This window comes from Pseudorca crassidens, chromosome 10 (assembly GCF_039906515.1).
Source record: "Pseudorca crassidens isolate mPseCra1 chromosome 10, mPseCra1.hap1, whole genome shotgun sequence".
Lineage (NCBI taxonomy): Eukaryota > Metazoa > Chordata > Mammalia > Artiodactyla > Delphinidae > Pseudorca > Pseudorca crassidens.
Genome location: NC_090305.1, coordinates 26581797 through 26603032, shown reverse-complemented (window position 1 = coordinate 26603032; position 21236 = coordinate 26581797). Strand labels below are relative to the sequence as shown.

The 21236-nt window shown below is 37.4% G+C and overlaps 1 protein-coding gene across 1 annotated transcript in view; it reads right to left on the bottom strand.

Annotated features, from left to right (window-relative positions):
• The window catches only part of PKHD1 (PKHD1 ciliary IPT domain containing fibrocystin/polyductin), a 425823-nt gene that overhangs the window by 9476 nt on the left and 395111 nt on the right, over nt 1–21236 (bottom strand). Inside the window, exons 61-65 of the mRNA XM_067755820.1 lie at nt 21094–21229; nt 19810–19897; nt 11277–11384; nt 4866–5024; nt 1290–1412 (exon numbers count right to left, since the gene is read on the bottom strand). Coding sequence (XP_067611921.1) covers nt 1290–1412; nt 4866–5024; nt 11277–11384; nt 19810–19897; nt 21094–21229 — 614 coding nt within the window. The remainder of the gene's footprint in view (nt 1–1289; nt 1413–4865; nt 5025–11276; nt 11385–19809; nt 19898–21093; nt 21230–21236) is intronic.

Genomic DNA, 21236 nt, shown 5'->3' with positions numbered 1-21236 from the left:
GGCCATATTAGATTAGGGGAAAGATTAGCATCACTCCTGCTGTTTGCTGAAAAATGCAGTTGAATATGCCCTTCTTCACAGAGCTGGGTTCTGAGGACCATTTTCAAACACCTGTCCTGAATGTGCATGCCATAATATGGACAAGAAGCTTCTGGAAACCAAAGTCAAAGTGGTCTTAGATGGAATCTAGAAAGATTTCCTGCCCCCTTCTCTCTATCTTCATCCTTCACACCCCCACCCACTCACATTCCCTACTACTTTTTGATGCAGGTCCAGGAGGTGAATGGAGTATGGATGGCTAATTTGATGGGAAACTTAAAAAAAAAAAACAAAAAAACCCTCATTTACTCTGTGGGAAAAAATCCAAACAGGCAAACAAACTGATACACAGATACACACAGTCACCAGAGTTCTTTAAACTCATTAGGGGCAGAACAACTTCGGACTGCTATGGTTTGGTGAAACATCCACTCAGAACTGGTAAGATTTGGATTCCTTTTCGAGCAGAAAATATCATGATAATTGGCTATCATTTAGGGGAAAAAAAGGAATATTCTCCTGTTTAGAGCATATGTTTCAAAATATTTCAGATCCATGGAAGTTTCATGTTTTTCATACACCATACTTGTACTTGGCAAATGCATCTTGTATTCTGCCCATCGTTTTTGTAATTTCTGTGTCCTCAGAAGGACAAAACATTGGTCTGCAATAAATGCTTATCTTTTCTCTGCTTGGCAGCAACTCTAATGACAATTTAACAATATAACAAGCAAAATCATCTGGTATCATGCACAACGGAGGCAAATAATACCTTTTGCAAAAAGTACAACGAAACGACAAAGCAGAGCTTAACAAAGCTGACTTGTTTCTTGAGGGTTCTGCATTCAATCTATTTTGCATAGTTAGTATTTGGAAACTCCATTCTCTTCTTTCCCAGATTCAATTATGTTGCCAAACTGGCAGCTTTGCACTAGCTAAGGGAAAGATTATATGCCTATACTCTGGTTTTTCTTTCCTCTATATAACGAATTCAAATGTTAAATCCATAACCTTCTAGTAAGAAAAAATATATATAAATATCAACTTGGATAACTGGTTAGTAGCTGAGTGAATCAGCTGGACTTGTGTGTTCTTATGCTGGGGTGTAATTTCCTTGAGAAGAAGTAACAAAGGCTAAAGAAGGGGCTATAAACTAAACTGATTCAGAAACTGGCAGCCAGCGGGAGGCTACAGTTCACACACAATGGGTTTGTTTCTCTTGTGGGAATCATCCCATTGTCCAAGCTTACCTTCTGCCATCATGGTGCCTTCCTTTTCAGTCTCTACTTGTGATTCTTGGCGTTTGGGTGAGACGTGGCTATGATTCTTTTGATCATTAGTCTGGGATTCAGAAATCTCTTCAATTTTTATTTCTGTATTAATGAAAAAATACATTGGCTTTTTTTAGAATAAAGTGACATTTTTATTATACATGGGCCCTAAGTGTTAGGATATTTCCCTTCTCCGCTCCCCCAAAATTATTGTGATATACATGCAGTAGAATGCATTTAATAGTCTCAGAGCTTAAGGAATAATGAAATAAAATCCCATATACTGATCACAACATTGAGGTATAAAACTACCATCCAATATAGTTGCCACCACATGTGGTTACTGAACATGTGAAAAGTGACTAGTTCAAAAAGAGATGTCCTGTAAGTGTAAAATACACACCTGATTTTTCAAAAATGTAAGATATCTAATATTTTTATATCCATTACATGTTGAAGTATTATCTTGATATTTAAAGTTAAATGGCTGCTAGAAAATGACACTATGTGTCTCACTTTGGTGGTTCGTGTTATCTTTCTGTTGACCAGAGCTGCAATGTTACTAATACTTTTTAAAAACATTTTATTTTGAAATAATTATAGATTCACAGAAAGTGTCAAACGAAATGTACAGGGATGACCCATGCACCTTCACCCAGCCTTCTCTCTACTTCCAACAACTTGTATAACTGCAATATGACATCAAAACTAGGAAATTGGCATTGGTGCAATCCACAGAGCTCACACAGCTGTGTGCTTTTGATTGAAGACTTTATATCTTCAGTCTGCTCTTGACTAGAGTGATGCCTTCTCTCCTATTCATTTATTCATTAACTATATTAATAAAAATACCTTTACATTCTTCATGCCAGGCATTGTTCTAGGCACTGGAAAGCCAATGATAAGTATGAAAGACCAGGTCTGCCCTTATAGAGCTTTTATTCTAGTTTGGATGGCAGAAGAAAAAAAAATAAATTGTAATATGATGTCAGATAATGCCATGCCAAGACATATGATGATTTTCTCAAGGAAAGGCACTTTTGTGATTGAGTTTTGAGCTGAACTAGTTGATTTTTTTCACAGGACACCATTTTACGTTGAAAGAACTTGAAAGAATGATTGAAAGACAAATTATGGTTATTCATACTTTGGTACTGGGGAGATTTTTTTTTTAAGTAAATGAAGTGAGCCTGTAACTTCAAAGAAACGTCAAGCTCACATGGGAAATTTTAGAACTTTAGAAAAATTTTATCAACTACTGTAAGCTTCACAGATTTCTAATTCTGTTGCTATTAACGTGATTTTTAAAAAAAATTATAGAAGGAAATATATCAGCATTTTGTAGACCTGCATAACTCAGTGAAACAACATTTCCTAAATGGCCAAAGCATAATGTTTGTTTTTGCATGCACAAAATCTCTATTCAAAGTATAAGGTAGACTGGTGCATTTTCATGTAACAGAACACAAAAAGTACATTGAGATGTACCTTTAAGTAACTTCCTTTTGTCCAGTTTGGGTGCAGTATCAAAGAAGAATGTCTACAATATCTGTAAAGGTTATTAATATTCTTCCTTTTTCTACTATGTAGCTGAGTGAGGCTAGATTTTCTTCATATACTTCAGCCAAAACAATACATTGCAACAGACTGAATGCAGAAGCTGCTAAGAGAGTCCAGCTGACTTTTTTCAGGCAGACATTAAAGAGGTTTATAAAAAATGTCATTCTTTTCACTATATATTTTTAAAACATAGTTTTTAAATTAAAAATATGTTATATTAACATATAATGCATGTCTTATTTGTATTTTAAAATAAATTAATAAATAAGCTTTACATGTTCTCTCTTAACTTCTAATTTGGAAATACTGATAGATAGAACACACAGTGACAAAAGCTCTTTGGGGATTTTGATAATTACTGAAAGTGTGATGAGGTCCCGAGATCAAAATTTTGTAAAGTGCTGCTCTAGTCTGTACAACTGGATCAGAGAATCACTTTCTAGGAGGAAGATGGGGAACAGTATCCTCTCTGATTCTAAAGTAATAAATGCTAATTACAGCAATATGAAAAATACAGAAAGATATAAAGAGGGAAATAGAAATTACTCATACAGAACTGATTACTATGTATTTTTTCATGAAGTTCCTCCTAATCTCTTTATATTTTTTAAAAGAAAGTTAGAAGTCTGTGTCCAGTCAAGAAAATATGGAAATTAAATACAGGGAAATGTGTCCAAAGATATTGAAAGGTTGAAAAAGCAAAAAGAGGACACTGAGATAACTGATAATTTTAGTAACTGCAGGAAGAAGCGTCCTCTAGAGTTGGGTGAACAAAAGAGAAGAGATGGGGTGAGCAAGCTTAGAGGACAGTCCCTCCATGGCTGGGAGGTTTAGCTATAAAATGGAGGATGAGAATTAAATCACCTACTTCACAAACCATGAGATTAAAAATTATGAAAGGTCTTTACTTTCAAACCAGAAAGCACTATTCACATATACACACGTACACACACACACACGCGCACACACAGATTTTTAGATTTTAAAACAAAGACCAAAACCCGTGATGCAACAAATCACAGGCAACAAACCAGGATGAGATCCCATTCTTCCTGAGAAAGACAAGGGATCCTTCAGTTTTCTTTAAGTCTGTGAAGCCTGATGATGCCAGGGAGGGAGGGAGAGACCAGGCTGAAGCTTGGTTCAAACTAAAGAGCATCTAGTGGAGCTTCCATCCCTCAGCATCTCTCAGAAATCCAAGCATAGCGAGCTGTCTAGTGGTGGCACCAGGCTACCTCCTCTTTCCTTTCTTAATTTTTCACTTTCTCTCTTTGCCTCTCCTCATTTCACCTCTTTTATTCTCACTCTTCCTTATCACTTTGGTTTCCTAGTATCTCCTAATATCAAAGTGTTTCATCCATGTCTCCACCCACTGCCCTCCCCCCCAAAAAAAAGAAAGAAAGAAAAAGATCAGCTTCTGGGAAAATGCCTAAAAACACAATTTCTATGCTCCTAGTGAAAACAACAACAACAAAAAAAACCACACCAAGCACTCTCTTCCTTCTTCTGAAAAAGCAGAGGACATTCCCCCTTTATTGAACTCTCCTTTTGGAGGGTCACATGGGCTGTAGGGCACAGTGTTTCAAAGAGTCAGATATGGAGAGAACCAAACTTTGATCCTGGTGGTGAAACCTTGGGCAAGTCACTTAGCCTTTCTGGGCTTCATGCTCCACCCCTGAAACACAGATGTAGTACTTAGTACCTACTTCACAGAGTTGTTGTGAGAACTGAATGAATTCACATCTCTAAAGTACTTAGAAGCCTATCCATAGTGAGTATTCAAAAAATAAGAGCTGATATTATTATCGCTATTATTTATTTAGAATTAGACAATCCTTGTTTCTACTGTATGAGTTGAGTAATTTGGCTCCATGTAGTTTGATATGTTACAGAGGCTCATAAAAATGTCTCTTTGGGGGAAGAAAAAGAATAGTTAATATATTGTACATGATGGCATTTCCTTCAGATATTTTTACTAAAAAAAAAATTACATACTTCTGCTTTTGCTTTTCTTAAACCAACAGCATACGAGGCAGCACAGAGCCAGCCACGAGACCCCTGAGCACAGGGAAGCAGCCAGTATGATCGTGGGCCTCTCGGATGGAGTTGCAGGTAAGACAGCAAACAGCCTGGAGCGAGCTGTAAAATTGACCCCTGTTAAAAAAAAAAACCAAAAATAACAAAATAGTAACAATAGCATATTAATAAGATGCTAATATAAAATACTGTGGAAAAGATATGGTTACAATAGTACCTGGCACATAGTTGATTCAATAAATATTTATGGAATTAGATGATTCAATACATGAGTCAATAATAAATCCAAGACTCATATTTCTAAAGAATTTCAAGATTCCAACAATGATATATGATTGTTCTTTCCACTTCTGTCCATTATGATGGGGAATTCTTCCAATGCTGTCCTATTTTCGACCTTTTTTCTCCACCAGTGCAAAGCTGTAGCTTCACTCTCATGTTCCACTAATTAGAACAGAAGCACTCTGGACTCCAGATTGCGTGAAACTACTTGCTATGACATATGTATCTCATTTCAAATACAACCTGTAACACATCAAAACAAGGGCACAGGGACTCCTACTATGGAACCAAGAGAATTTCTAAGGTCCATAAGAATTCTGTTATCTGGAAAACTAGGGGTAGAGCAGGGATAGATGGATAGAGTCACCGTGGCTATGGACGAAGGGGCAGAATGGCCGTTCCCTTCAGGGAGGACATCTTTCTAAGAACTCGTCTCAAACTCCTCCCTGTTTTGTAGACTGAAAAATTTGGTTCTCACTCCATTAGTGTTTTTGAAGCAAGGTAGAAAAGAATCTAAAAAAGCAAGAAAACAAAGCAAACAAACAAACAAACCCTGTCTATACACACAAAAACCTGTACACACGTGTTTGTAGCACCTCAATAACCACCCAAACCTGGAAACAATCCAAATGTTCTTCAACAGATGAATGAATAAACCAACTGTGTTTTTTTCAGGCAATGGAGTATGACTCAGCCAAAGAGAGAAAGAGAAAAAGAAAAAGGAGTGGGGAAGAGGATGAGGAAGAGAGGGAAGGAGGATGGAGGGAGGGAGGGAGGGAGGAAACTATTAATAACCTGTAACTACTGAGATGAACATCCAAAGCATTATGCTGAGTGAGGAAAGCCCATCTCTAAGGGGTATACATAATATGATTCCATTCATATGACGTTTTAGAAAAGACAAAATTATACAGATGGAGAAGAGATCAGTGGTTGCAGGGATTAGTGGGAGGATGTGAGGACAGAGGAACAGCATAAGGGAGACTTCTGGGAAATGTTCTGCATCCTGACTGTGGGGGTGATTGCATGAATCTATATATATCTTTGAATTCATAAAATGACCCCCTAAAAAATCATCATTTTTACTGTATGTTATTTCAAAAAATAAAAATTTAAAAACTTTGCCTATAATTTTGGGAATGATAGATATGTTCATCATCTTAACTGTGGGGATGGTTTCATGGAAGTATAGATTCATCAAAGTTTATCTAACTGTATGCTTTAAATATGTATAGCTTATCATATGTCAATTATATCTCAAGACAAAAATTTAAAGTCAAAAAAAAAAAACACTTGCCTGTGATCCTAAGTTAGCTATAACCAGTATTTTTGAGTAGGTCGTTCAAAACAAACAAACCCCAAATCTCTGCTTTCATCTGAATAATTCAGGCAAAAGCAGAGCTTGTATTTTCTCTACTCAAGGAAACACCGTGTTTTCTTTGCTGTGCTTTCCTTGGGCTGAACCTGACAATTTGATTCGAAGTCACAGTTAGAGCTCCAGTCTCTTGACTCCTGGCTGACTCGGTCCCAAAGCTACTATAACAAAATTATCTAGAAATGCTTCTCCTGTGGGTACATCTTATCCTTGAGCCATATTTGGCTTGTTTGTTATCAATTAGTTGCTTTTTATGGGCAACTGAATAAGCTAACTCTAGCCCAGAGACAGGGGTATGGATTTTACTAGGGATTTACAGAATTAAGAACAAAATTCTTTATTCTTTTATCCATTTTCCAATAACTGCTCAGTGATTGTTTACTTCACCACATGGATAAGTTACTGTTCTCATTCTTAAGATATTTACAAGCCAATAAATGAAATAAAATACACATACAAATATTTTCCATACAAATCAGAATGTGACCCATGCCACCAGAATAATGCAAATCAATTGCCTTGGAAGGTTATTTTCTAGGAATATGATTGGGGAAAGCTTCCCAGAGGAGAGAGTACCTAGATGGGGATCTGCAGGTTGAGCAAATAAAGACAGAAAAGAGGAAAAAAGCAATCGATGTTGAAAAAAGTACTGCCAGGAGATACTAGGAATCAGTGCAGGAAAGCATGTGAGGCAAACTTTGGCGGGCATTAAATGGCAAAAGCCAAAAGGCCCTTGACAACATTCTGAAGGTGATGAGGTGTCACAGATGGAAAAACTCTGACCTGAGAAGTGGCATGAGCCCCCTGTGATATAGAAGATCAAGCCATGAAAGTGTTTAGAACACAAATAATGACAGAGAGGCTGAAGTCAGGCCTGAGGTTTATAAGCCTGGAGCAGTAACCTGAGTCTAAGGGTGAAGACCACCAGTTTTTAAATATTTTTAGCAGCAGAACATTATTTAAATGTAATCTTAGGCAGAATCTCAGTATACCCACTTATTCATAAACAAATATTTATTTGTTTTTGTTTTTTTTTTAACACCCTGAGGATGTAATGCTGAACTAAGCAGAATTCCTGTCCGTCCTGGGCCTTAGGTTCTAATGGGGGACAGAGCAGGCAGGCAATAGACAAACAAGCAAATACACAGATACTCTGACGCTAGAGAGTGATGAGTGCCATGCAGAAGTCAGAGGATGGCTGGAGAGGGGAGCAGGGTTGAGACTGTGGTGTGGACAGAGTGAGGCAGAAAAGGGCTCTCTGAGGAGGTTACATTTGAAAAGAAACCTGGGTGAGCTGGTGAGCGAGCCATGAGAAGTTAGGGAGGAGGAATATTCCAGACTCGGAAACGGCCACTGCAGTTGAGTTTTTCTGGGTTGGGTGGCAGGGTGCATCCTGTCTCAACCCAGCGGCCCTGGAGAACCCCCTAAGAGTCCCATGGCTCCAGGAAATGGTTAGAGAAACCAGAGCCTAGACCATGGTAATGACAATGCATGTGGAAAGGTTGGGTGGGAAGTCGGTAGAACAAACTTAACAGACACTCTGCCCTCTTGACAGTGTCTCAGGAAGTTCAGAAACAGATAAATGAGCTGGATTAGCCCACATGTTATAAAGACTTATGAGGATTCCATACATACTTGGCTAGACTTATGTAACTTCTCAGTTCCTCAACTTCTGTATTTCCAAAATAGCATAGCGATTATAGTCAATGATACTGTATAATAAACTTCAAAGTTGCTAAGAGACTAGGTCTTAATTGTTCTCACCACAAAAAAGAATGATAATTATGTGATGTGATAATTATGCGATGCGATATAGGTGTTAGCTAACACTACAGGGATAATCATATGGCAATATATAAATATATCAAACCACCATGCTGTACACCTTAAACTTATACAGTGTTATGTCAATTGTATCTCAGTAGAAAATAAATTATACATATGTATATGTATGTATATATATACATATACATATATCTTTAATGAACTAAGTCCTTAATTATAAGTCTTTGGTGTATCTACGGAGCTGAAGAAATGTATGTCTTTGTATGCAGTGATCAATGAAACATCGATTAAAGTGACATCTATTTCCACTTAAAAACATAAAGACATGGACAATGTTGGAAACTTTAGAAAGACAGATTGCCAACTTCCATGATCTAAATATAATCAGGAATCACATCTGCCATTATCTGCCATCTCTGGGCATTAAGCAGATGTTGAATTCTGTCCTTTTTCTTCAGTTTTAAGAAAAATAAATAAATAATGAGACAAAAAAATACTAAAATAGGAATAATGATGTGTTCCTCTCTCTAAGGGAGAAGAGGGAAAATAATGAAAATGATTGCAAGTCTTCTGCTTGATTCAGGGATGAAGCAACAATTACAGTCCCATGAATCAATGCTTGTCACAGCTATTCTTTTGGAGCTTACTAAAAAGGAGAAATGTCATTGAGTGGCCTATCAACGTGAGGATGAGAGCTGCTTTCCCAAATAATTCCAGCCTTAGACACTGATACACCTGGAAACGAGGAGTCCCTCTCAGGATCTGCACTGGTAATGAACAGGTGGCTATGGGGTCACAGAAGTGCAGGCCTTCTGATGTTTTCTATTTCTCCTCCATCTTTTCTCTTCTCACTTAAACAGAGCCTCACCTCACAGAGTCAGTCTTGAAAATTACGAAGAATAATTTAAGGAAAATTCTAAAGGAAAAGTTCTCAAGACGATTCCTCATTTAGGGGACGTTACAAGCTGAAGGTGGAAATTAAAGGAAGCAGTAGTCCAGTAACTGTGAACACCAGGGCCAGCTCACAATCACACTGTCACTGAGAAGCTGCTGTCTACACTATAGTTTACATCCGGTTGTATAACTTATGCCTTAAAGTAAACTGGATGAAGTATTTAGTCTTAGTTAGCCACTGAGGAAACTGGAGGGCAATGGTCTTTTAAATATGCAGCAAATCAGGACCAAAAGATCCAGCTCTGCATGTGTTACCCTTCAAAATATATCCTTGGGAATCTCATGGTCAAGGCGCTGAACATTCTCCATGAATCTGTGCTTACATCAGGACAACGTCTTAGGTACTATAAGAATAGGTGCCCTACACAATTAATACTACTACCTGACCCCAGATGGTATTCCCTTTGTGAAGAAAAATTGTCCAAAACTTGGAACTGAGAGAAAAATAATGATTACAGATCTTAACAATATCATACTGGAGCATTTTCAAACAAGCCCATCCAAGGTTTATCAAATTCTCTGGAACACACTTTTGTTTGACTTAATAGTCAATATTTAGGGGTCCAGTCTTGTGAATTTGTAGAAGATTGGTAAGCTGCAAGTGATTTTCATCCAGTAAGAATGGAAGTGATATTTGTAGACATGCAACTCAAAGATTAGAGTTTGATTGCCCTGTATCCAATTTAGCAAACTGATTTCAAAGCAGTCCTTTCCAGGCTATAAACCTTGCCATTCTCCTGGTTCCCTCATTAAAGAGTAAAGTAACTTGTTGACAAGTACTCATTATATATTTTCATGAGAGCCATATTTTTAACTTTTTGAAAAGTATACTGGTGGTTTGAATTTAAGTTTCATGAAGGAGAACTAACACCTGGCCTTAATTAAATATTTGTTGTTGGGCTTCAGACACCTCACATCAAAACATTTAATTTCCTTTGCCATTTCCAATATCTAAGCAGTTTAAATCCACTCATGATTGTTCTAGTGTATTTTTTAAAACTTTGCATTATCACAGCTGTGCATTAACTACTTTCCACAACTGCATGTCTTAAGTACCAGACTAATTTCCCTGACTCAAATTAATAACTGATTATAATTATCTACCTTTCAGTTCAAACGTGATGTTAGTATTTTTAGAACTCTTTCAGATGCTCTCTTAGGGGAGGAGGGTTTTTTTCTGGTAAATTACAATATTTAGATAACTTTTTTCAGGTGGTAATTCTGTGTCTCTATCAGAGTTCAATCCTTTATAAAAAGGATGTCCAAAACTGGACTCTCGCTACTCCTCTGTAGGGTGCAGCCTGGACTCTACCCATCATGGAAATGGGAGAGTAGTATTTTTCATAAGCTCATCTGGCTTTGAAGTTTAAGTAACATATTATTTACTACAAAGTTATTGAATAGTATTACACTCTAATAAAGCAAAATTTGTCAAGAATACTTCCGAAGGGAGAAGGTTTCTCTTTAATGTTTTGTCAAGAAGAACTGGATCATATAAGCAATTTACACACACCTTATACCTACCCTTCTAAAGTACCAAGATTTTGAGTGGGTATAGTCACCATTTTAAAGGTGGGGGTGGGGCAGTGGATGAGGAGGGCAGGACTGAAAGATAAGATTTCATAATACTTGATACCCCAGGACTCTCCTTCTTATAAATTAAAATTCTTAAATTAATACCCAACCAAGTTCCATCAGATGTCATAGAAAAAAAATAGAACATTCAAAGTAAATTTTAATAACTAGAGGAAAATGTACTTTTGGATTCTTGCTTACCATGATTCTCATGAGGCTTGATTCCTACATGTGTTCTTGCTTCTCACACCTTAATGATACAACCAAGGGGATTTTTTTCTCTAAACTACAATGACTTCTTATTCATGATAGAAGCTAGTCCCATTATAAAGGAGAAGGAGTTATATATATATTTTTAAAAAGGAACAGATAATAAAAACACACTGTGCTGGAATTACCTGGAGGGAAAGTGACAGTAAAAATAAAGTGCCAATTTGACCCAGAGATCAAAACTGCCAAGTTGGAGAACCTCACATAACCATCTTGAGTTTCTGCCTGAGTACATCCTGCAAATAAACACAAAACCAAAAAGTGAATGTTAGTTACCTACACAAGAGCGATTTCTTCAAGTCTTCCCTGTAGAGAGGCAAATGGACAGTATGGGAAAAAAAATTTAATTGAAGAGGTTACTAAATCCATCAGGCTTCTCTTAGACAAATCTTGGAACTAAATAATCCAAGATAGAATAATAACAACAAAAGCCAACATATATTGAAAGCTTACTATGCCAGACGTTGTGCTTTATATTCATCATTGTACATAAACTACACAACCCTATAAAATATACTATTACCAATATTCTAGAGATTAAGAAATAGACTCAGGAAAGGTTAAATTACGTGGTGAGAGGGTTATAGCTCACTTCTGCCTGTTTTCAAAGTTTGTATTCTTAGCCCTTATTATATACTGAATATTTAAATGTCTCTCAAGAAAGAAAGTCTATTCTCTTTCTAGGTGGTCAGTTTCTAGGCTCTGCCTCTCTTCTATTCAAGGGATCTGTGGTTTATGCGGTGACAGAGTTAGGCCAATAGATCAGGACCACAGCAATGCATCAAATCAGGAGTGATAAAAGCTACCCTGTTCAGCAACTTGGATCGTCTGGGCTATGGTTTCCCTGAATAAAATGCAAAAAGGAAAGCTGACATCTTCTAACAATAGGCCATCCATTTATAAAGTAAAAGAAGGAAACTTAGCTCTGGATCCCATTCACAATGCCTTTAATTAGTCTTCTGACTCCACTATCCTCAAATTACTTTGCTAATTAACAGCTGCTCCATTTCACTCTGGAAATGTCACTATGATTGGTATGATGGACAATGAGATAGGAGAGTGGTCCTAAAGTTTAAAAATTGGTTTGAGATCTTTAAGGCTGAAAGGTATCATAAAGATAGAATATGCATAGTGTTCTGTTTCTCAATTCAATTGCTCAATCCTTTTTGGGAAAACATTGTCTTTCTTCATCAATTTTTCAGAGCTAACTAAAATTTCCATTTTCAGAAACATCTTTTCCTTCATCTCTTCAGAGTCCCGAAATAAATAAAATGCCCAGAAAAAATGGAAATAAATAAGCCAAGACTGAAATAAATGATAGGCACCAAGACAAATGCCATTTATACTCTTTAAAACCTATATGCATCAAAATTATGGTCAATAAACTCTTGCAAACAGTGAACTGCAGAGTACAGATGTTCAACATGAAATCATTTGCTACAGTTTTCCCTTTGACAAACGTTCTTATTGTTCCCATCTTTGGAGGAATACAAAGCAGCATTTAATTCAAATGTGTCCGGCGAGCACAGTGAGTCTGCCTCATAGAACAGCCGCCAAACTGCCTAATGGAAAGTACTTTAGCTCCAAATCGGTTTGCTTTTGTGTTAAATACAAGCTTGCCTCAGAGATCTCTACAAAGATTCCCATATATATCTACGATATTCTCAGCTTTGAAGCATATGTGCCCCAAAGCTGAGGCAGTTTGCTGCCAAGTACAGTACATGACTCCGGGGTTCATCATATCTCTGGAATGGTAATTGTAAAATAGACAAATGTCATTGACAGGCTCCCTGATCAAGCTGGTCCTGGCTGAGGGAAGCTGGGAGGAGATGGGGTGTTGGGCTTCACATAAGATTGAAGTTGATGACATGCTTTATCAGGGAATGCTACTTGAATGTGATTCTGTAGGGCATAGGGTTTCTAAAATACTTTTCACCCCCAAAACGATCCCTCTTACCCTTAGCTATCCACACTAGCAAAGTGTTACATCATTAATGTTGAGAGTTTATTTTTTTAGTATTAAGAACACATTTTTTCTACAACTAGGATCTATAGCTAAATATCAAAGGATCTGAAGGACCCTAAAATAATTGTCTTTGCATATATAAACCCATTTTTTGTTATAACCTCTTTTTTTTTTGAACTGAAGAGGATTTACTGAGACATAAGAACATGAAGTTAAACTGCAGAACAAAAGATTTAGGCTAGACATATAGACCGGGTTTTGTTGTTGTTAATTTATTTTTCTGCAGGAAATACTTAGAATAAGTTAGGCAATCCATGCCAAATGGTTTTGCTTCCATTCTTTCTGAAGTTAAGGAGAAATATTTCATGATGGCTTCAAGAGATACTTTCAATCATTGAAATAGGGTGTTTGGTGATGTGGGCATTCTACAAAGAAAATGACACCAGATTTTTTTCCTATTTCATGACACTCACACACACGCACAAAAACGTGTGCATATAAGATGACCTCAGCCCGTTCTTCATACGCTCTCATTGAATCTCCCAAAGAGAACAACGGTGAATATACTGATCCAGGGGAGTCAGTTGGCTAGAGCATGAGTTGGTGTTAATGGAGGAAAATAACAAACGGTTTCACGCCTCTTTCATCTTGCATGATCCAATATGATTCTAAGCTAGACAGTGATGATATCCTTGGGATAACTGAGAGGAAACCAATGACGAATGGGGGGAGTATGTGTCAGGAGTGGGGCACAGTAAAGTATGGAGGCTGAGTAAGGTATAGTAGAGGAGTAGGTATGGGATATGATAAGGTATGGAGTGTGAGTAAGGAACTGGGTATGGGTAATGTATGCAGTATGGCAAGGTACATATTTTATAGGAGGCATGTGAATGAGCTTAGACTCAAAGCCAGGGTAGAGCAAGAAGTAACTGGAAGAGGGCAGACAGCAGAAGCAAGAAGAACTACAATCCTGCAGCCTGTGGAACAAAAACCACATTCACAGAAAGGTAGACAAGACGAAAAGGCAGAGGGCTATGTACCAGATGAAGGAACAAGATAAAACCCCAGAAAAACAACTAAATGAAGTGGAGATAGGCAACCTTCCAGAAAAAGGATTCAGAATAATGATAGTGAAGATGATCCAGGACCTCAGAAAAAGAATGGAGGCAAAGATCAAGAAGATGCAAGAGATGTTTAACAAAGACCTAGAAGAATTAAAGAACAAACAAACAGAGATGAACAATACAATAACTGAAATGAAAAATACACTAGAAGGAATCAATAGCAGAATAACTGAGGCAGAAGAACAGATAAGTGACCTGGAAGACAGAATAGTGGAATTCACTGCTGCTGAACAGAATAAAGAAAAAAGAATTAAAAGAAATGAAGACAGCCTAAAGACCTCTGGGACAACATTAAACACAACATTCACATTACAGGGGTCCTAGAAGGAGAAGAGAGAGAAAAAGGACCCAAGAAAATAATTGAAGAGATTATAGTCGAAAACTTCCCTAACATGGGAAAGGAAATAGCCACCCAAGTCCAGGAAGTGCAAAGAGTCCCATACAGGAAAAACCCAAGGAGAAACACGCAGAGACATATAATAATCAAATTGGCAAAAATTAAAGACAAAGAAAAATTATTGAAAGCAGCAAGGGAAAAATGACAAATAATATACAAGGGAACTCCCATAAGGTTAACAGCTGATTTCTCAGCAGAAACTCTACAAGCCAGAAGGGAGCGGCATGATATACTTAAAGTGATGAAAGGGACGAACCTACAACCAAGATTACTCTACGCAGCAAGGATCACATTCAGATTTGATGGAGAAATCAAAAGCTTTACAGAAAAGTAAAAGCTAAGAGAACTCAGCACCACCAAACCAGCTCTACAACAAAGGCTAAAGGAACTTCTCTAAGTGGAAAACACAAGAGAAGGAAAGGACCTACAATAACAAATCCAAAACAATTAAGAAAATGGTAATAGGAACACACATATTGATAATTACCTTAAACGTGAATGGATTAAATGCTCCAACCAAAAGACACAGGCTCGCTGAATGGAGACAAAAACAAGACCCATATATATGCTGTCTACAAGAGACCCACTTCAGACCTAGAGACACATACAGACTGAAAGTGAGGGGATGGAAAAAGATATTCTATGCAAATGGAAATCAAAAGAAAGCTGGAGTAGCAATACTCATATCAGATAAAATAGACTTTAAAATAAAGAATGTTGCAAGAGACAAGGAAGGAGACTACATAATGATCAAGGGATCAATCCAAGAATAAGATATAACAATTGTATATATATATATATACCCAACATAGGAGCACCTTAATACATAAGGCAACTGCTAACAGCTATAAAAGAAGAAATTGACAGTAACACAATAAAAGTGGGAGACTTTAACACCTCACTTGCACGAATGGACAGATCATCCAAACAGAAAATTATAAGGAAACACAAGCTTTAAATGACACAGTAGACCAGATAGATTTAATTGATACTTATGGGACATTACATCCAAAATCGGCAGATTACACTTTCTTCTCAAGTGCACACGGAACCTTCTCCAGGATAGATCACATCTTGAGTCACAAGTCAAGCCTCGGTAAATATAAGAAAATTGAAATCATATCAAGCATCTTTTCTGACCACAGCACTATGAGATTAGAAATAAATTACAGGGAAAAAAATGTTAAAACACAAACACATGGAGGCTAAACAATATGTTACTAAAAAACCAAGACATCACTGAAGAAATCAAAGAGGAAATAGAAAATACCTAGAGACAGATGACAATGGAAACACAATGATCCAAAACCTATGGGATGCAGCAAAAGCAGTTCTAAGAGGGGAGTTTATAGCAATACAAGCCTACCTCAAGAAACAAGAAACATCTCAAATAAACAATCTAACCTTACACCTAAAATGGACTAGAAAAGAAGAACAAACAAAACCCAAAGATAGTAGAAGGAAAGAAATCATAAAGATCAGAGCAGAAATAAATGAAATAGAAACAAACAAAATAATAGCAAAGATCAATAAAACTGAGAGCTGATTCTTTGAGAAGATAAACAAAATTGATAAACCATTACCCAGACTCATCAAGAAAAAGAGGGAGAGGACTCAAATCAATAAAATTAGAAATGGAAAAGGAGAAGTTACAACAGACACTGCAGAAATACAAAGCATCCTAAGACACTACTACAAGCAACTCTAGGCCAATAAAATGGACAACCTGAAAGAAACAGACAAATTCTTAGAAAGGTATAACCTTCCAAGTCTGAACCAGGAAAAAATAGAAAATACGAGCAGACCAATCACAAGTAATGAAATTGAAACTGATATTAAAAATCTTCCAACAAACAAAAGCCCAAGACCAGATGGCTTCACAGGCGAATTCTATCAAACATTTAGAGAAGAGCTAACACCCATCCTTCTCAAACTCTTCCAAAAAATTGCAGAGGGAGGAACACTCTCAAACTCATTCTATGAGGGCACCATCACCCTGATACCAAAACCAGACAAAGATACTACAAAGAAAGAAAATTACAGACCAATATCACTGATGAATATAGATGCAGAAATGCTCAACAAAATACTAGCAAGCAGAATCCAACAACACATTAAAAGGATCATACACCATGATCAAGTGGGATTTATCCCAGGGATGCAAGGATTCTTCAATGTACACAAATCAATCAATGTGATAAACCATATTAACAAACTGAAGAATAAAAACCATATGATCATCTCAATAAGATGCAGAAAAAGCTTGTGACAAAATTCAACACCCATTTATGATAAAAACTCTCCAGAAAGTGGGCATAGCGGGAACCTACCTCAACATAATAAAGGCCATATACGACAAACCCACAGCAAACATCATTCTCAATGGTGAAAAACTGAAAGCATTTCCTCTAAGATCAGGAACAAGACAAGGACGTCCACCCTCGCCACTATTATTCAACATAGTTTTGGAAGTTTTAGCCACAGCAATCAGACAAGAAAAAGAAATAAAAGGAATCCAAATTGGAAAAGAAGAAGTAAAACTGTCACTGTTTGCAGACGACATGATACCATACATAGAGAATCCTAAAAATGCCGTCGGAAAACTACTAGAGCTAATCAATGAATTTGGTAAAGTTTCAGGATACAAAGTTAATGCACAGAAATCTCTTGCATTCCTATACATTAACAACAAAAATCAGAAAGCGAAATTAAGGAAACAATCCCATTCACTACTGCAACAAAAGGAAAAAAATATCTAGGAATAAACCTACCTAAGGAGACAAAAGACCTGTATGCAGAAAACTATAAGACACTGATGAAAGAAATCAAAGATAACACAAACAGATGCAGAGATATACCATGTTCTTTGATTGGAAGAATCAACATTGTGAAAATGACTAGACTACCCAAAGCAATCTATAGATTCAATGCAATCCCTATCAAATTATCAATGGCATTTTTTACAGAACTAGAACAAAAAATCTTAAAATTTGTATGGAAACACAAAAGACCCTGAATAGCCAAAGCAATCTTGAAGGAAAAAAATAGAGCTGGAGGAATCAGATTCCCTGACTTCAGACTATACTACAAAGCTAGAGTAATCAAGACAACATGGTACTAGCACAAAAACAGAAATATACATCAATGGAATAGGATAGAAAGCCCAGAGATAAACCCATGCACTTATGGTCAACTAATCCACGACAAAGGAGGCAAGGATATACAATGGAGAAAAGACAGCATCTTCAATAAGTGATGCTGGGAAAACTGGACATCTACACATGAAAGAATGAAATTAGAACACTCCCTAACACCATACACAAAAATAAACTCAAAATGGATTAAACACCTAAATGTAAGACTGGACACTACAAAACCCTTAGAGGAAAACATAGGAAGAACACTCTTTGACATATATCACAGCAAGATCTTTTTTGACCCACTGCCTAGGTTAATGGAAATAAAAACAAAAATAAACAAATGGGACCTAATGAAACTTAAAAGCTTTTGCACAGCAACAGAAACCATAAACAAGACAAAAAGACAACCCTCACAATGGGAGAAATTATTTGCAAACAAAGCAACTGATAAAGTATTAATCTCCAGAATTTACAAGCAGCTCATGCAGCTCAGTATCAAAAAAACAAACAACCCAATAGAAAAATGGGCAGAAGACCTAAATAGATATTTCTCCAAAGAAGACATACAGATGGCCAAGAGGCATGTGAAAACCTGCTCAACATCACTAATTATTAGAAATGCAAATCAAAACTACAGTGAGGTATCACCTCACACTGGTTAGAATGGGCTACATCAGAAAATCTACAAACAAGAAATGCTGGAAAGGGTGTGGAGAAAATGGAACCGTCTTGCACTGTTGGTAGGAATGTAAATTGATTCAGCCACTATGGAGAACAGCATGGAGATTTCTTTAAAAACTAAAAATAGAATTACCATATGACCCAGCAATCCCACTACTGGGCATATACCCTGAAGAAAACCATAATTCAAAAAGACACATGCACCCCAATGTTCATTGCAGCACTATTTACAATAGCCAGGAAGCAACCTAAATGCCCATCAACAGAAGTATGGATAAAGATGTGGTACATATATACAATGGAATATTACTCAGCCATAAAAAGGAATGAAATTGGGTCATTTGTAGAGATGTGGATGGACCTAGAGACTGCCATACAGAGTGAAGCAAGTCAGAAAGAGAAAAACAAATATCGTATATTAACGCATATATGTGGAATCTAGAAAAATGGTACAGATGAACCGGTTTGCAAGGCAGAAATAGAGACACAGATGGAGAGAACAAATGTATGAACACCAAGGGGGAATCGTGGGAAGGGGTGGTGGTGGGATGAATTGGGAGGTTGGGATTGACATATATACACTAATATGTATAAAATAGATAGCTAATAAGAATTTTCTGTATAAAAAAATAAATAAATAAAACTAAAAAAAAAGTTCTGAAATACGTTGCAGCATAGATGAATCTTGAGGACATTATGCTAGGTGAAATCAACCAGTCACAGAAGGACTAACACTGTATGATTTCATGTATATAAAGTATCTAAAATAGTAAAACTTATAGAAGCAAAGAACAGAATGGTGGTTTTTGATTTTCATATGCACAACTCCAGAAAAGTAAATGAAGCTAGCAGTGGTACTGGGACTGAACAGGAAGGTAACGGAGGACCAAGAAAGCTGGAGAGGAGAAAATGAGCTCTCAGGGCCTGTTCTGGGCCAGGCGCTTTGCATTTGCCATCACATTTATTCTTTATAACATTGAGAGCCAGTGTTTGTTTCCCCATAGAAACCACATTGTACCTATGACTTGATACTGTACCAGAGAATCATCTGTACATGATTAGGGGGCCATGACCTTTTCCTTACACCATACTGAAGATACAGGTATGACAATAATACTCCTCACCATGTTGGCAGGGGTGGGGGTAGGTGGGCAGATGGCTTGTTAAACATTTCCTGCCAACCTAATGTTCCCTTTTGCAGACACTGGCGTTGTAGACTGGTGGTGAAGGGGATTTCTTCCAAACTAACAAAGATATTGAGTATTAGCGGCTTTTGTTATAGATTCCCAACGGTAGCAAACATTTCTGTGCAGATGCAATTATAGCACGTCTCCGAATGTCACAGGTACCTACCTCTCAGCATGGAATCTGATGTCCCTTCCAGAGAAACAGAAATGACCCAAGGCTCTGATGGGGGCCCCAACGACTCTACTCTCCGATTCTGGAAACAGGAAAAAAGGGGAAAAGTTGGACTCAGAAGAGAATTTTGTGAAGTTATCTGAAAAAGAAGAGGATTCACACAGAATCTTTTATAAAGCACACAATAAACAAAGGAAAAAAATAATAAATAAATATTTTCTTTCTCAGGTTAAGAAGAATATATCAAATTAGCTTACTGAGCAGAGAGAAGGGAGATTATTGCAAGAAAAGTTGGGGCAGGGCAGTGAAGAGGAGAAAGGAAAGTTAAGTTTACAGAAAAGGAGAGTGCCACGGTGTGCTGAGGGTTAATAAGGAAGGAAAGATTAAGACGACAAAGCAGGAGAGAGTTGGGTGAGTGCCAGGCTAGAGCAGAAGTGTGGACCTCAGGCCCATGGCCTTCAGCCCTCTGTAAGCACGTCAGGGGAGGCATTTCTAAAGTCAAGGGTGGAAAGCTGATTTGAGTATCATATTTCACTTTTCCCCCCTTGATATTAGTAAATATAGATAAGACAAAATAGAATCAGAGGGCATGGACACTGAAATTAGAATTAAGCACAGAAGCCTCTTGTTGATGCTGTACTTAACCACATACAGGAGAAATCATTTAAAATAACATAGAACTATAATGCAGATGTGATGGCATAAATTCCTTCATTAGCATATGAAATGACTTCTTCAGATATAGATCCAACACTTGGAGAAGGCGAGATTTCTGAAAAGATACATGAGACCTGCTGTAAGAATGTGCTTGAGGAGGGCTTCCCTCGTGGTGCAGTGGTTGAGAGTCTGCCTACCGATGCAGGGGACACGGGTTCGTGCCCCGATCCGGGAAGATCCCACATGCCGTGAAGCGGCTGGGCCCGTGAGCCATGGCCGCTGAAACTGCGTGTCCGGAGCCTGTGCTCCGCAATGGAAGAGGCCACAACAGTGAGAGGCCCGCGTACCGAAAAAAAAAAAAGAATTTGCTTGAGGAGAAAAAGTATCAGAATTCTATTTTTACCCTTGATCAAATTCTGGACACTTATAGAAAGTGGAAGGAAAGCAGGCTGTGAAATGGAAGGAAAATAATGAAAGTAGTTAGATGTTCTAAATGCACCAAATGTCACAGGGTGGGCACTCTGTACATGTGTATCTTGAAGATGATGCAATGTGAAACATGTGCCAGATACAACATGGTACCCGGCTCTGAATAAAGATTGTTACCTGTGCACAAGGTACCTGCTTATCCAGAAAAACGAGCTGTGGTTGTACTGTAAGTTCTTTTCCCACTTCTCCATCTGAAGGCTGGACTAGGACTGAAAGACCATAGGGCCGAATATATATCAAGTTCCCAGTTTCGAAATTGCTTGTATTTCTGGCAC